The sequence below is a fragment of the Symsagittifera roscoffensis genome, chromosome 8 (assembly GCF_963678635.1).
Source record: "Symsagittifera roscoffensis chromosome 8, txSymRosc1.1, whole genome shotgun sequence".
NCBI classification, from domain to species: domain Eukaryota; kingdom Metazoa; phylum Xenacoelomorpha; order Acoela; family Convolutidae; genus Symsagittifera; species Symsagittifera roscoffensis.
Window position 1 is genome coordinate 38,913,543 of NC_087069.1, and position 13,863 is coordinate 38,927,405.

The 13,863-nt window shown below is 42.0% G+C and overlaps 1 protein-coding gene across 2 annotated transcripts in view; it reads left to right on the top strand.

Moving 5' to 3' along the window:
* LOC134853055 (uncharacterized) overlaps window positions 1–13,863 on the top strand; it is a 72,301-nt gene that overhangs the window by 12,478 nt on the left and 45,960 nt on the right. The window contains exons 5-7 of one of the 2 annotated variants that reach the window (XM_063868984.1): window positions 482–638; window positions 4,728–4,849; window positions 6,144–6,161. In XM_063868984.1, coding sequence (XP_063725054.1) covers window positions 482–638; window positions 4,728–4,849; window positions 6,144–6,161 — 297 coding nt within the window. The remainder of the gene's footprint in view (window positions 1–481; window positions 639–4,727; window positions 4,850–6,143; window positions 6,162–13,863) is intronic. The other variant, XM_063868985.1, reaches the window with a different exon arrangement.

Sequence of the window (13,863 nt, forward strand, 5' to 3'; positions counted from 1 at the left end):
TTTTAATAAAAAAATTGTTATCGGTCTCGCAAATTTGTAGACTAATTTAAAATATTGGTAACAACTATATCCCAGAGTGAAGCCTGAGGGAACGTCTTAAGACCAAATGGTCTGTTTTCCAATTTTGATATTTTTCAAAACCACTTTTTCAATTTTATTTATTTTAAGACCATTTATCCGTGAAGGAAAGGACCAAAATACAAGCTGTACAGCTCATCACGGCGAACCGCTGATGTGCCCTTGCTTAAGAACTACATGCAATTTTATTTATTTTTTTTTGGGCACGGATCATTCTTGAAAAAAAATTATCTCCAAAAACATACCCGCTCACTGTTGCAGTTCAAATTGAAGCAAAAAAGCTTCCTGTGATTATTTTGTCAAGTTTTATTTTCTTTGATTGCTTTTTGTTAATTTTTAATCGTCCCGGTTTCGGAGAAAAAAAAATACAGCAGAAAATAAGAAATACATATGTTATTTTCAGAGATGAGCTGCGTGCGATAATAGCGTGGACTAAACTGCCGGTGACAGATGCGGAGTTGGATGACTTCATCCAGTATCTGGACCACAGTGGGGGAGGCTATCTGGAGTACAAGGACATCGCCAGGACCAGGACCAGATTTCTCAGCGAAGAGAGAAAGGTAAGTGGCGGTGGTGGCGGGGGAGGGGGGATTTTCGAGAAGTTTGGTAAAACATACGATAATTTGTAAGGGTTTAACTGTTAAATTTTTGCAAACTTACAGAATAAACTACTGAAAAATAAACCAATCAACCAAATCTTCTGTGGTTACCGTGTTGACATTTGTAACCAGTTGCTCGACCCAAATTCCGTGATCGAAAAAGCTCTGGCGGTCAAACACAACTCCGAAACATAGTTGAAAAGAAAGTCTCGAAATATAACCGAAAACTTATTCAAAATTCAGTCGCACACAAAATACAGGGTGTTTCAAATAAACTGTAATTTTATAAAACGCTATAACTTTTTTTTGAGAAGAGATAAATACACAATTTTTTCTGCACAAGATAGATAAGTGGCGGAGATTTGAATATCTGATAAAAATGTTTTATAAAAGATGCTGAAAGTGTCCGCCGTTTTGAGCAACACAGCTTTGTAATCTTTTCGTCAAATTTCTCAATGACTCTTCGATATTATCGGGCGTTATTGTATTTCGGGCATCATCTACAGTTTGCATGAGTTCGTCAATACTTCGTGGATTCGCACCATGAACAATTTTCCCCAGATGAATCCACAGCCAAAAATCCAGGGGATTCAGGTCCAGACTCTGAGGTGGCCAGGGTATAGGGGTTCGTCTACTTATAATTCTGTCGTTGAACTTTGTCCCAAGCCAACTGAGTACGCGTCCCGTGCAGTGACATGTGGCTCCGTCTTGCATAAACCATATGCGCCTCAAGTTTCGTCGTTCTCGAAGGACTGGCCAGAGGTCGTGTTCCAGCATGTTCAGATACGAAAACTGGTTCAGTGTTATTGGTCGTTGCTGTTCGTCTACGAACCAAAACGGGCCAAGAACAGCTCCTTGAAGGAAACCCATCCAGCACATCACTTTCTTTTTGCCCTGGTACTTGCACTTCGCGTATTCTCTGGGGTTAAATAAACTCCATCTCCTATCGTTTTGAGAATTTGGAGAGCTGTCGAGCACCCACCACTTTTCGTCTGAGAAAATCACCCGTGATGTGAAATCTGCCGCTGTTTCAATCTTGCTCAAGCACCAGACACCAAAAGTAAGTCTCAAGCCGAAGTTCGTCTCTTTAATTTGGTGTGTTTTGAGCACTTTGTAGGGCTTCATTTTGGCAGCTCTCGCGACTCTCCAAGTTGTGGTGCGGCTCAACCCCAAATCAGCTGCTGCTTTAGTTATTGAATCTTTAGGATGAAAATCAAAGTGTCTTATAATACTGGCATTCGCTTCATCGGTTCCTGGTAACCCCGTTCCTTTTCGATGCTGCCCTTGAAATTTCGATAACCCGCCTCTTTCTTGGAACCGTTTCCACACTCTGATAAACTGCGTAAGTTGAAGTGTTGATGCAACGCGTGGGGCAATTTAATATTCATTGATATATCTTCTCCGAACTTCATTTGGGGATTCATAAATTGCAAACAAACAAATGATCCGTTTTTCTTCGTTTACTGTGAAAACCATTTCGTTGTTTTCATTTACGTATGAACAAATAGTTTAAAAAATTTTTTGTTGCGTGGAAGCGTGAAATAGTTGGAAAATCGCGGGTATTCACTATCGAGTTCAATTCATCAACACAGTTTTTGAGTTTTATCAAATCTCCGCCTGTTCTACATAATATCACCGAATTTGAAGTCGAACTGATCAACAGTTATGAAATGAGAAGCTTTTATAACATTACAGTTTATTTGAAACACCCTGTAGAAACATAAACAGAATCTTCATCGAAACCAATTCGATAGCAATATCGGAACCTGGTCGAGCCTAAGGTCGAAGACAAAATCGAAACATAGTCGAAAACTATCATTATCCAAACATGTTCGAACCAGAGATGAAACCGGGCCTGAATTTGAGGCCCGGTCCCGGCCCGGCTGGATAACAAAAACTTCAAGCCCGATTTTCCGAACAAATATTAAATTGAAATTCAAATGTAAATTTTAAAAAAAAATCAAAATGTAATGAAACAAATGGCAGCAGCCGATCCTAGCCGTTCGATTTGGCTGACTTTGCCGCAGAAAAGAGGGCACGCTTGGCTCTCCAGATTTACCCAGCTCTTCTGGTCAAATACGGGGAGCAGTGGTGAAGTGGTTACGTCTCCGCCTCTCAATCGAAAGGTCGGATGTTCGAGGCGTGCTCGTTGCTTGAGGGTGAGGCAACATTACCCAGCCCAGAAAAATAACCAAAAAAATTGCATGTAGTTCTGAAGCAGGGGCACAACAGCGGTTCGCCGTGATGAGCTGTACAGCTCGTGTGTTGGTCCTATCCCTCGTGGATTAAAAAAATGATCTTCTGAATTCACGCTCGCTCTGGGCGTTCGTATCTTAAACAGCTAGGAGCTGCCGGGCGACACGGGCCAGGTGGGGGTACTAAGGCCCGGGCCCGGTTCCAACTCTGGCTCGAACAAAAATTTGAAAACAATGACGATACGGCTTTGGAAATTAATTTCAATTCTGTGTTATTGCATGATTGGTTGATTGTAGTTTTCGAAAAATTTGACTACAAAAAAGTCGAGCTAAAACAGAATAAGTCGAGCTAAAAAAAACAAGTATTCAATTCAGATTTTTAGCGGATTTTTTTGCTCGCAAAAGTGTAAAGCAGATGCTACAACAAAAATATTCCAGTAATTTGAAAATTTGAAGCTTGGTTCGGATTTCTCATGCAAACCGTATACAAAACGGCTATTGGGAAGAACTGCTTAGTTAGGCTCAAAGAAAATAATAGACTTTTTTAGGCCATGCAATCAAATTCGCTGAGAAAATCATATCTTTCAAAGTTCCGTAAGGTTAAAAAAATCTAAACGAACAATCAACAGCAAAACTAGTTTACCACTCACTTTCGAACTAGAATCATTTTTGAAGCTTTGAAGTTTTTCTTACAGCAGCTATCGGGAATGATCCCACGTTTTTTTGAGAACTTTATCTATGATAGAGCCAACTTATAATCGTAGCGCAGATGTACTTTGAAACTAATTTTTTTAAAAACTTTTTTCTCGGCATTTTTTTCGCCTCGGTTTATAATTGGCGATTCCCTAGTGCAACATGTGGGCCATTATCTCTAGTCACGCCGGTCGTGACAGTTTCTCTTGGTCACAATAATAATGACGGTGTTTTCTGTCACGCCGTTCTGAAGTTTCCAGAATTTGGTCTCCCCTGTCTGACTTGCAAACAACAAATCACATTGGTCTGGAATGCCAAATTTGAATCAATGTGATTGAATGCTTGCTGTTTATTTCATTGTATTGCAGTGCAATTGGCTTTTGGGCGTGTTTGTTGGACAGCCATTTTATGGTGGACTCTGCCAAACCCATTTTTGCTCCGGTAGATTTGGTGGAAGCATAACCAGCTTAGTTCGGAGATCATTTGCTTCGATTGAGTCTTGAGTCGGCATATGGCGATCAAGTCGAACCCATTTTATTCAGTCGAGCTAGTCAAAAAAGTCCTTTCCGGTTCGTTTGGCCGAAACGTAGCTTTTTTGATCGCGTCGGGCGAATTATAACTCGAACACCTCAACCAAGGTTGCTGAAATCAAATGAAGGAAACTCGAGATATGTGAGGTTTACCAAATATCTATTATAAAGTGCAGGTCTAATTTGAAACCTTTTCGTTCAACCCTTTAACAACACATTTTCAATAACTATCGTAAGAAAATTTTAAATCAGTTAAAATTTCTTTAGCTACAACTCAGTTTTTTTAAAAATAAAATGTACTAGGTGAAACCTGGTTAGAACTTGTAAAGGTTAGTCAACATGCGACCCCAAACCCGAACTCGCTTCCTTTTCTTCCATTTGGTCTGGCAAAAAATTGAATTTACAAATTAGTAACCAACCGGAAAATTTGGTAAGTAGAAAGTACGGGGGGGGGGGGAGAGTGGGTGTCAGCAAGCAACCCCCCCCCCCCCCAACCTCCACCGGCTACCCTTTGTGGAACGCAAGAAATTCTCTTTGTAGTCGGCATGTTTTTCGAGCTGCTTTGAAGTCAAACATACGTACAATTCGTCTTATGTACTTGTGATGACCTTGACACTGGTGTTGTCTCCTAGGCCATTCTGGAAGAGTATGGAGGTGAAATTGGCACCGTGCTGGCTGAACAGAAGAGAGCAAAATCCAGAGCAGAAAAGGAGGCAGAGAGAGCGAGGAAGGCGGAAGAGCTGAGAAACCGGAGGTAATTTTCACCGAAAAAAAATCTTTAAAATATTTCAAACACTGTTTTTTGTTAATCATGCTTTTTTAAGTCTTTACTACTAAACTCCCAAAAAAAAAACAAAAAAAAGATATTTTACGCTTCAATTAAATTACCTAATAGTTTCCGCGCCACCCACATACCTTACAATACTTTTAATACGGAAGCTGTCATTCAGAAAGGGAAACGTAGTCAAAGAAAGTTACGCTTTGTCTAAAACTGTCACAATAAAAATAAACAAAAGTTTTTTTCAATACTTTTTAATCTCATTCTAACCCCACGCACTGACGTTGTATTTACGAGCTACTAATTAATTAACAAAAAAAATCTGCGTCACTAATTTTTCTCAAATCATAAGTTCTTTTTACAGGGTGTTCGAGATAAAGTCACACATTTTAAAGTTACTCTCTCTAAGTCACTTGAGATGCGTTACTGGAAGCTTCATCCTAGGTTAAAAAAATCGCAAATTCCAATAGTCACTCTGTGTTCCAAAAAGGTAAAGAAAAGATTTGAAAATGATATATCACTCGACCCATTCAATGATAACTAGTGGTATCTAAAATAACTCAGTCTGGAGAGTGGGGAAATAATAGAAACGGACTATGCTTAGACAGTCTGGATAGATCCTCTGCTAATCGCAGAAACTACAATTATTTATTTATTATAATTAGTGGTACCTAATTTCGCATGGAAAACAAAAAAAATGAAGAAAAAAATCTACGACACAACTGAATGCAAAAGCTCTAATTCGTTTTCAATGTAGAGAACAATTGGAATAAGGCAACCCAAGACCACCTACGAGCTTTTTCGAGTTTTCCTGATTTTGAAAAGAAATTCCTTCAGTTTCCACATTCTCGAGACTGCTCGGAACATTTATGTAGATTAGCTTTTTTATGGCGAATTTTAGTGCACTTTTAAAAAAATATTATTAACATCAATTGCCCAATCTTTGCTCTTAAATCAGCCAAGAAGGAGAAAAAACGCGTTTTGCTACAATAAGGAAAGTTTTTGTTGTAACTTGCTTGAAGTCAAATTATATTAGGTTAAGTTTGAAGTGATATAGCAGTGATATTTTAAAAAGCAGACCAATTGAACGGTTTCTTGGTATTCCACCCATTGCTTTATTTTGAAAATTCAAACCTCTTGTGTTAACGGCAGATATTTTTTATCTGTCCTGTGAATTGTCGCGAAAAATCGTTCGTCTTATGATTTGTAATCAAAGTACGTCAGGAAATTTATCTAAAAATGTAGCATGACCATGTTATTTTTTGAACAGCATTCAACCATCTGAACCGTAAGTCAGAGTGAAATCATACAAACAATATTCAACCGTATAAATATTCTGAATTCACTGTTTCGTATCATCAATTATCCATGTGCGCTCAATCTCCGTTATTTGGTAAAACTATGAAGTCGAATGCTTTGAATTATAAAGAGTATTTATCGGCAAAGACTCTCAGAAAAATCAATATTTTATCATAATTTTGGTCAAGCATAACATCATATAACTTCAATTCTGAACTGTCCGTTTTTGGTACAAAACGGCGCAAGCTAGCCACAAGAACCGGTCGGTAATGTCCTTGAGACAAATTGCTCTTTGGCGGTCAACCTTAATCAAGGCTGAACCGAATTAGAACCAAAAAACAGTAAAAAACGGTCAAATGGGGCTATAGCCCCTCGGGTCTACATGTTTTAAGGTCTGCATATGGGGGGACTCAAACCCGGTTGACCGGCGTGAGAGACTTGTCTCTAGGCCGCTCGGCCAACTGTGCTTATTGTTGTTACATTTTAGTTCAGTTTTATATGCATCTATACTCTACATTCTATACTCTACATTTGCATTGCAACATCCTCCCCCCCTGAAGAAGGAAGAACCGGAGCGAGCTTAACGGTCGGCCGCGTGACTTCACGGGTTGCGGTCCTGACAAGGGCGGATCGGGCGCAACCGTCCTGTCCGTAGTTTAGCTTGACGATTCGGGCGAGAGGGTAGTACCCACGCGGACTATCGGGCTCAATCACCCACACGAGATCGCCTGTTTTAAGAGTAAAGTCAGAATGAGTGTGCCACTTGACACGCTTATTCAGCGAGGGAACATATTCTCGAAGCCAACGAGACCAAATCGCGTTAGCATATGACTGCGCTCGCACGTACCTTTTCTTGTGATCGAAGTGCTCCCCGGGTAAAAGCGAAGGAAAGCTTGTGGCATGTTGTCCAAGCAAAAAATGGTTTGGGGTTAACGCTTCTAACTCACGTGAATCGGTACTAACGGGAGTGATTGGCCTCGAATTCAAAGCCTGTTCAACTAAGCAGAGTGTTGTTCCTAACACCTCTTCAGTGACTCGCCTACTGCCTAGGATATCGTACAGCACGCGCTTCACGCTTCGGACGAGGCGTTCCCAGGAGCCGCCATGATGGGGTGCGCCTGGCGGGTTAAACTTCCAAGTAACACCTTTGTGTGCAAAAATGGTCGGAGCCATGCCATTCCAGCTCTTGATGCAGGCAAGTAATTCCTTTTCCGCACCAACGAAGTTCGTGCCATTATCCGACCAGATTGTGCTTGGCGTACCACGGCGCGCAACGAACCGTTCAATGCCCATGACACACGAACTGGTGTCCAGAGACGGTACAATCTCAAGGTGTACAGCCCTGGTAGTGAGGCAAGTAAAAAGAAATCCCCATCTTTTTTCCGTGCTTCTGCGAACCGGAACGTAAAGCGGTCCAAAGTAATCCACACCCGTATGATTGAAGGGTGGTTGCTTGTATCCGAGACGTTCGACCGGTAAATCGGACATAATTGGCTGGATGGTGCTTGCTTTGCGTTTACGGCATGTCACACATTGATTTTCGACAGACCGAAGTAGTCGACGCAACCCAAGTATTGCAAATTTCATATTTAAAACGGAGCGCATGTAATCTAATCCTTGATGAAAATGCTTATGGTGGAGGCTGCGGGCCAACAAACGAACTAAGGTATGTCGGGCGTCGAGTATTATTGGGTGCTTAGTATCAAACTCGGTATCCACTAAGCGCACAATCCGTCCGGTGGAACGAATGATTCCAGCGGGACCGATAAATGGCGAGTATGTGGCAATTTTACTACTATTCTTAATAGGTTTGCCAGCGGTGAGTGTTTTTAACTCAACGGGAAAGGATTCCATCTGAGCAAGATGAATCAGTTTGCTTTCTGCAATATCAAGTTCAGTGGGGTCGGTGATTCGTAAGTCTTTACCACGAAAATGCTTATGTGAAGGCAACACCCTCAACATAAAAGCGACTACTCGTTTATATCTTGTAAAGGAACTGAACCTTTCCCAATTGAACCCGTGTTCGGGATGTTTGATTGATGTGACATCGGTGACGAAGGAAGATGATGTCTCCAAGCAATTATCAACATCACAAGAAGGACCCTTCAAACGAATTTTATTGATTACACGTTCGTCGGGTAAAAACGGCCAATCAGTAGTCCTGAGAATGCTCGGACCAATAACCCAGCTGCTATCCTTGAGGGCTTCCGAAGAAATCCCCCGCGTACCGGTATCAGCTGGATTATCGCCGCTCAGAACATGGTGCCACTCATCAATAGTGGTCGACTCGAGGATTTCGCCGACACGATTAGCGACGAATACAGGTAATTTTTCAGTGGAGTTTAGCCACTGCAAAACTGTTGTACTATCTGTCCACATAAAGACATGATTAATAGAGACGGTAAGGGCGGTCAGTATATCATCTTTTAGTCGTGTGGCGAGCAGAGCAGCTTGAAGCTCTAGCTTCGGTATAGATAGCGCTTTCATGGGCGCAACGCGAGCTTTACCAAAGATGAAGGATATTTGAGTTTTATGCGAGCTCGCGAGTCGCGCACGCAAAAATCCAACAGCACAGAAAACATCCTGCGAGCTATCACCGAACATGTGGAGCTCAATTTGATCAACAGGCTCTGTGAAGTAACAACGGGGAATAGTCAATTGCCCTAAGAGAGGGAGACCGGAGTGCCACTCGAGAAACTTATCTCTTATGTCTTCTGGCAATTCGTCGTCCCAACTTTGACCACTGATTTTCCAAATATCTTTCAGTAAAAGACGGGCCCTAACTGTGTATGGAGCTACTAACCCAACAGGGTCAAACACAGAAGAGACGAAACTCAAGACGGTTCGTTGAGTTATTGCTTTATCGAGAGGACGATCCACGCCTCTGCTAACAACCAAAGTGTCTTTCACATGGTCCCACTTAAGACCTAAGACGTGTGAAGATTGTTCGGCACCGTTACAAATTTCCTTAATGGGTGAAGATGAGGATTCGGATTCCTCGGGGTTCATTGCTGAAGTGATTTCATCAGCATTACTGACAAATTTAGTCAAATTAAATCCTCCCAATTTTAGTAAGGAAACCAAATCGCGACTAGTTTTAATTGCTTGGGTAACGTTCTCGAATGAATCCAAGTAATCGTCCATGTAAAATTTTTCATTTACGACTGAGGCGGCCTCAGGGTATGTGGACATATTATCAGTTGCTGTTTTTTGCAACGCGAAATTGGCGCACGTAGGCGAATCCCGTGCGCCGAATATATGGCGAGTGTACTGATGAACTACCACATCGGAAGTGGTATCCTCCCGCCACAAAAAACGGAGCGAAATTTGATCGCGGGCAAGGACTCCTACCTGGAGGAACATACCCTCTATATCCGCGGAAACGGCGTACTTATGTTGACGGAATCGCAAAAGCACAAAAATCAAATTTTGGAGTAGGTCAGGACCCACCAATAAGGACTTATTTAAGGATGTGCCGTGAAACTTAGAAGCCCCATTAAGGACTCGGCGCACCTTACCCGGCTTATTCGGATTTACGACGGGCTGGTGCGGAAGATACCACTCGCGATCGGAACGCTTACGTGGATCATGCGGTTCGACGGTAACGACATAGCCTTTCCTAATGTCCTCTCTAATTGTTTCTGCGTATCTTTCGCGCAGCTCAGGGTCTTTACTTAACCTTTTCTCCAATGATTTAAATTGGGCAAGTGACTAGTAATAATTATTTGGTAGACTGACATTACTATCAATCCAAAGCATAGGCACAACGTATCTTTCGCCATTGTGAACGGTTTCAGAATTTAGGATGGATAAAGCATGTTTATCCGCGGCGGAACGGGCATCGACCTGTTTGAAAGCACCATACGATTCCAACTCGTACCAGGATTTTATCTGGTCGGTCAGAGAAGAATCTTCAACAACACACTTGAAACACGAAGAAGTAGAATTACCGGACGGCGGCAACGGACCACTTAAGACCCAACCTATCGGTAGGCGAACGGAACACGGTGAGTTTTTATCATCTCCCAAGATGAACTCAATGGGTCTAACGGCGTGGTAGTAGTCTTGTCCGATAATAACTTCAACGTCCTCATAAGTATATTGAATGGGCTTAATAGGTGCTAATTGTGGATATTTATTCTGCAAATCAGCAATATTGATTAATTCGGAACCAATCCGAATATTGTCTTTAACATATGCACAGAGAGAAAATACGAAATCACTATTATTCGGCTCGGAGGAAACAGTAAACTTGACCCTCTGAGTCTCAACAACGGTGGTCGAATTGAAACCACTAATTGACAAGTTAACGGGCTCCCCTACTAAGCCGAGACGGTTTACGAGTGACGAAGACACCCAGGAGTGAGTCGATGCACTATCACAAAGAACCAACGTCAGGAGACTGGTTACATCCGAGGATACACCAAGTGTTGCAATTGGCAACAACCCTTTAGAAGATTCAATGTCAAGTACATCACTAACAGCGGCATGGGTGGAAGTGTTTGTATTCTCCTTGGATTTGTTTATTCCAGCCTTATTCGAGACATTTGAATTTTCCTTCCGAGGAAATATTCTTTCGGCTCCATGGAGCAAGACATTATGTGTGCTATCACACTCTGGCTTCGGGCACTTTTTTGCTCTAGAACATTGCCGGAAACTATGATTGCCATTGAGGCAAGCGAAGCAAAGTTTCTGTTCAGCTACGTATTTTGCTCGCTGAGTAGCATTCTTTTCCTTAAAAACAGCACAATTCCACAATGCATGACTACCCTTACACAAAACGCACGGCGGAAACTTAGACTTATCCTGAGACTTATCCTGAGCCTTACTAGTTACCTGGCTATTGGCTGCAAAAACTTTGGTTGTTTTTGGTTTAACCGGTTCTTCGTTTTTTGCCTTAGAGCTGAGTAAACGTAATCTTTCATGCCCTTCGGCCTTTTCTTTCAACCAGTTGTTAAAGTCTAAGAGTGTTGGTCGCTGCCAATTATGTCTAACAGTATGCATTGACCAAGCCTCCTTGAGGTTAGGCGGAAGCTTACTAACAGCTTGGTTTAACAGGTTAACACTCTTTAGATCATCGTTGAAAGACAATGATTTGAAAACTGCTACGAGGCCAGATATGGCAGAGGAGAAACTAATGACATTTTCCGAATTGTGCATCTTAAGTGGAGGAAAAGTATTCAGCTTATCAAGATGCGCACCAACAATGGCATGTGGTTGCCCAAACTTCCGTTGCAAGGTGGCCAGTGCATCCTTGTACATAACGCCACTATAACTAAACTCCGCAATTGCGGTTTTTGCTTTGCCTGTGACGAGCGTTTTTAAGTATGTCAATTTCGTATCATCGGTGAGAACAGCGGAATCAACGGTGGACTTAAACTGACCAAACCATTCGTGCCAGTTTAACGGGTTACCGTCAAACTGGGCTAACTTCCATTCAGGAAGATGATCTTTGCGGCTATGCATCAATAATTCCGCCAATTCACGAGCGGAGAGAGGTCGATCCGATGAACAACCTTGGTTCGAATAAGCGGGAGACGGTGCGTAGTCTTCGTTGACTGGCTGATAACCAGTATTAGTTTGATTGACGAAATACGGAACATGTTGGGGATGAACTGGGGGAGTATTAAAATTTACAGTCCCACCACTAGTATAAGGAACGGCGGTGTTACACGATGGGACAATAGTTGTCACATTAGAAAAAATGTTTCCAGCATTACAACACTGAGCAGGCGTGACGATTGGAGTTGTAGCTGCCAATCGCCATAAGTTTGCATCACTTGTGTAGTAATCGTTGATACTAGGTGACACAGTATGCGGAACAAAGGGAAGATTATGTTGCGTCTGGACTGGCTCTGCATGGCAGTTAGGTGCCGAAAAGAAAACCGGCGTTGGGTTTACTCCAGAAGATGAGAAGCCACCACCAGCAAATGCAGGCGACAAAGAAACAAAACCAGAACCGGGTTGGGCCGGTAACATTGGGACAGGTAATGATTCCGGTTGCGCAATGGCAAAACTACCATTAGTTATGTTTGAACTCATGGTCTGTAAAGGAATAGCAGACGGTGGTGACACGTGTGCACTAGAATGCATATTGTTAACTGGGAATGGAACAGAGGCTGGGAATGAAACAGAAGCTTGCAATGGCAAACGGCTTGCACTGCCAAATTGAGGCATAGCCCGATGTCCATAACTATGGATTCCAGGGTCACTCAATGCTGTGTGCTCATGGTTATGACTATTACTGGTGTGAATTGCATGAGCAAGGAGGGCGGAAGTCGTCGGTCCTGACGAAATGGGTACATGAGTGAAGGCCTGCAAACCTGGAGCACTAGCAACGTCGGGAGGTGCTTGTGAACTAACAGAGTCTACCCAATCATTAGTTCGATCGGTTGCTACCTTTGAAATAGGTTGACTTACTCCTGTTACATTACTTTCCGCTACCTTCTCGCTAACCTCAGATGAACTGTCCTCAAGTTCAAACGCTTTCAATTCCATTTCAATTAGTTGCTTTTTATGATTTTCAGCCAATTGCTCTAGTTCCAGCTGACTTTGTTCGAACTTAAGACGGTTCTCTTGCTCTTTAAGTCTTAAAGATACTTGATACTGCCTTTCCAGCTCCTCATGGCGTCGTTTTACTAAAGCTAACTCATGCCGTTTCTCACTTGATGACATAGTGCGAACAGTCGACGTATGACGAGTGGAAGCAGATTTATCAGACTTATGTGAGTCAAGCTTTCTACTATCCTTAGACTTATTAGAGACCTTAGACCTGTTTTCAGATACTCGTGCTGCTGAATCACTTGTTTTGTGCGAGCGTGAGGATGTCTCAGACCTGGTTTGTTGTAAAGATCCCTTGCTCCCTGTAATGCCGGCTGCTGGAAATGACGAAGGTTCAAGGCTCATCTTGTAACTCTGAGCTTCGTGCATTACTTTATCGTTCATTTCGGTTACTTTCTTAAGCCAAAGGTCTTGCTGAGCAATAATTTTTTCAGGATTTTCCGTTTTTCCCGCTAACCTAATTAATCGCTCATTGACGTCGACAGCTTTTTCCAACGCAATTTTACATTTGTAAACAGCATTATCAATTTTTGTAGTGCGACTATTATTCTCAATGTACTCAAGTAATAATGAGTGACCTTTGAGCAGCTCATTTTCTAGATTTAGACGGGTTTCGAATAACTTGCGTATCTTGCTTTGGAATTTTTCGTCCATGTTTTTCACAAATTGACAATATTCTACGGATGCTCACTTATAGAAAACAATCAATAAAATGAGATACTGTTTTGGTACGTAATTAAATTTGCATTAGTAAATCAACATTAGCTTACAAGACGGGGGAACTTGACGTCTCAAAGCTTCTACCTGAAGCCTATTTCTTATAGCTTTCCGAGCTTTGAGGGGTAAGCGGTTTCGCTTCTTACGTGTCTTAAGGATGTTAAGATTAGCGCTATAACGCCTTAGAAGGAGGAGAGTCTTTAACTCAAGGGAAGGAGGCTGGTGAAGCTCTTTGTACTTCTCAATTAGTACCTGGTCCTTAGCCTTACGCTTAGAGATAAAGTCTTTAACGACGTTGAGAACGAGAATACCTGTTGAACCTAAACTTTCCTCTATATCCTCGGTTCCGTTCCGTCTACAGTATACGATCGCACAAATGTTTGTCCTATACCTTAATAACAAATTGACAAGTT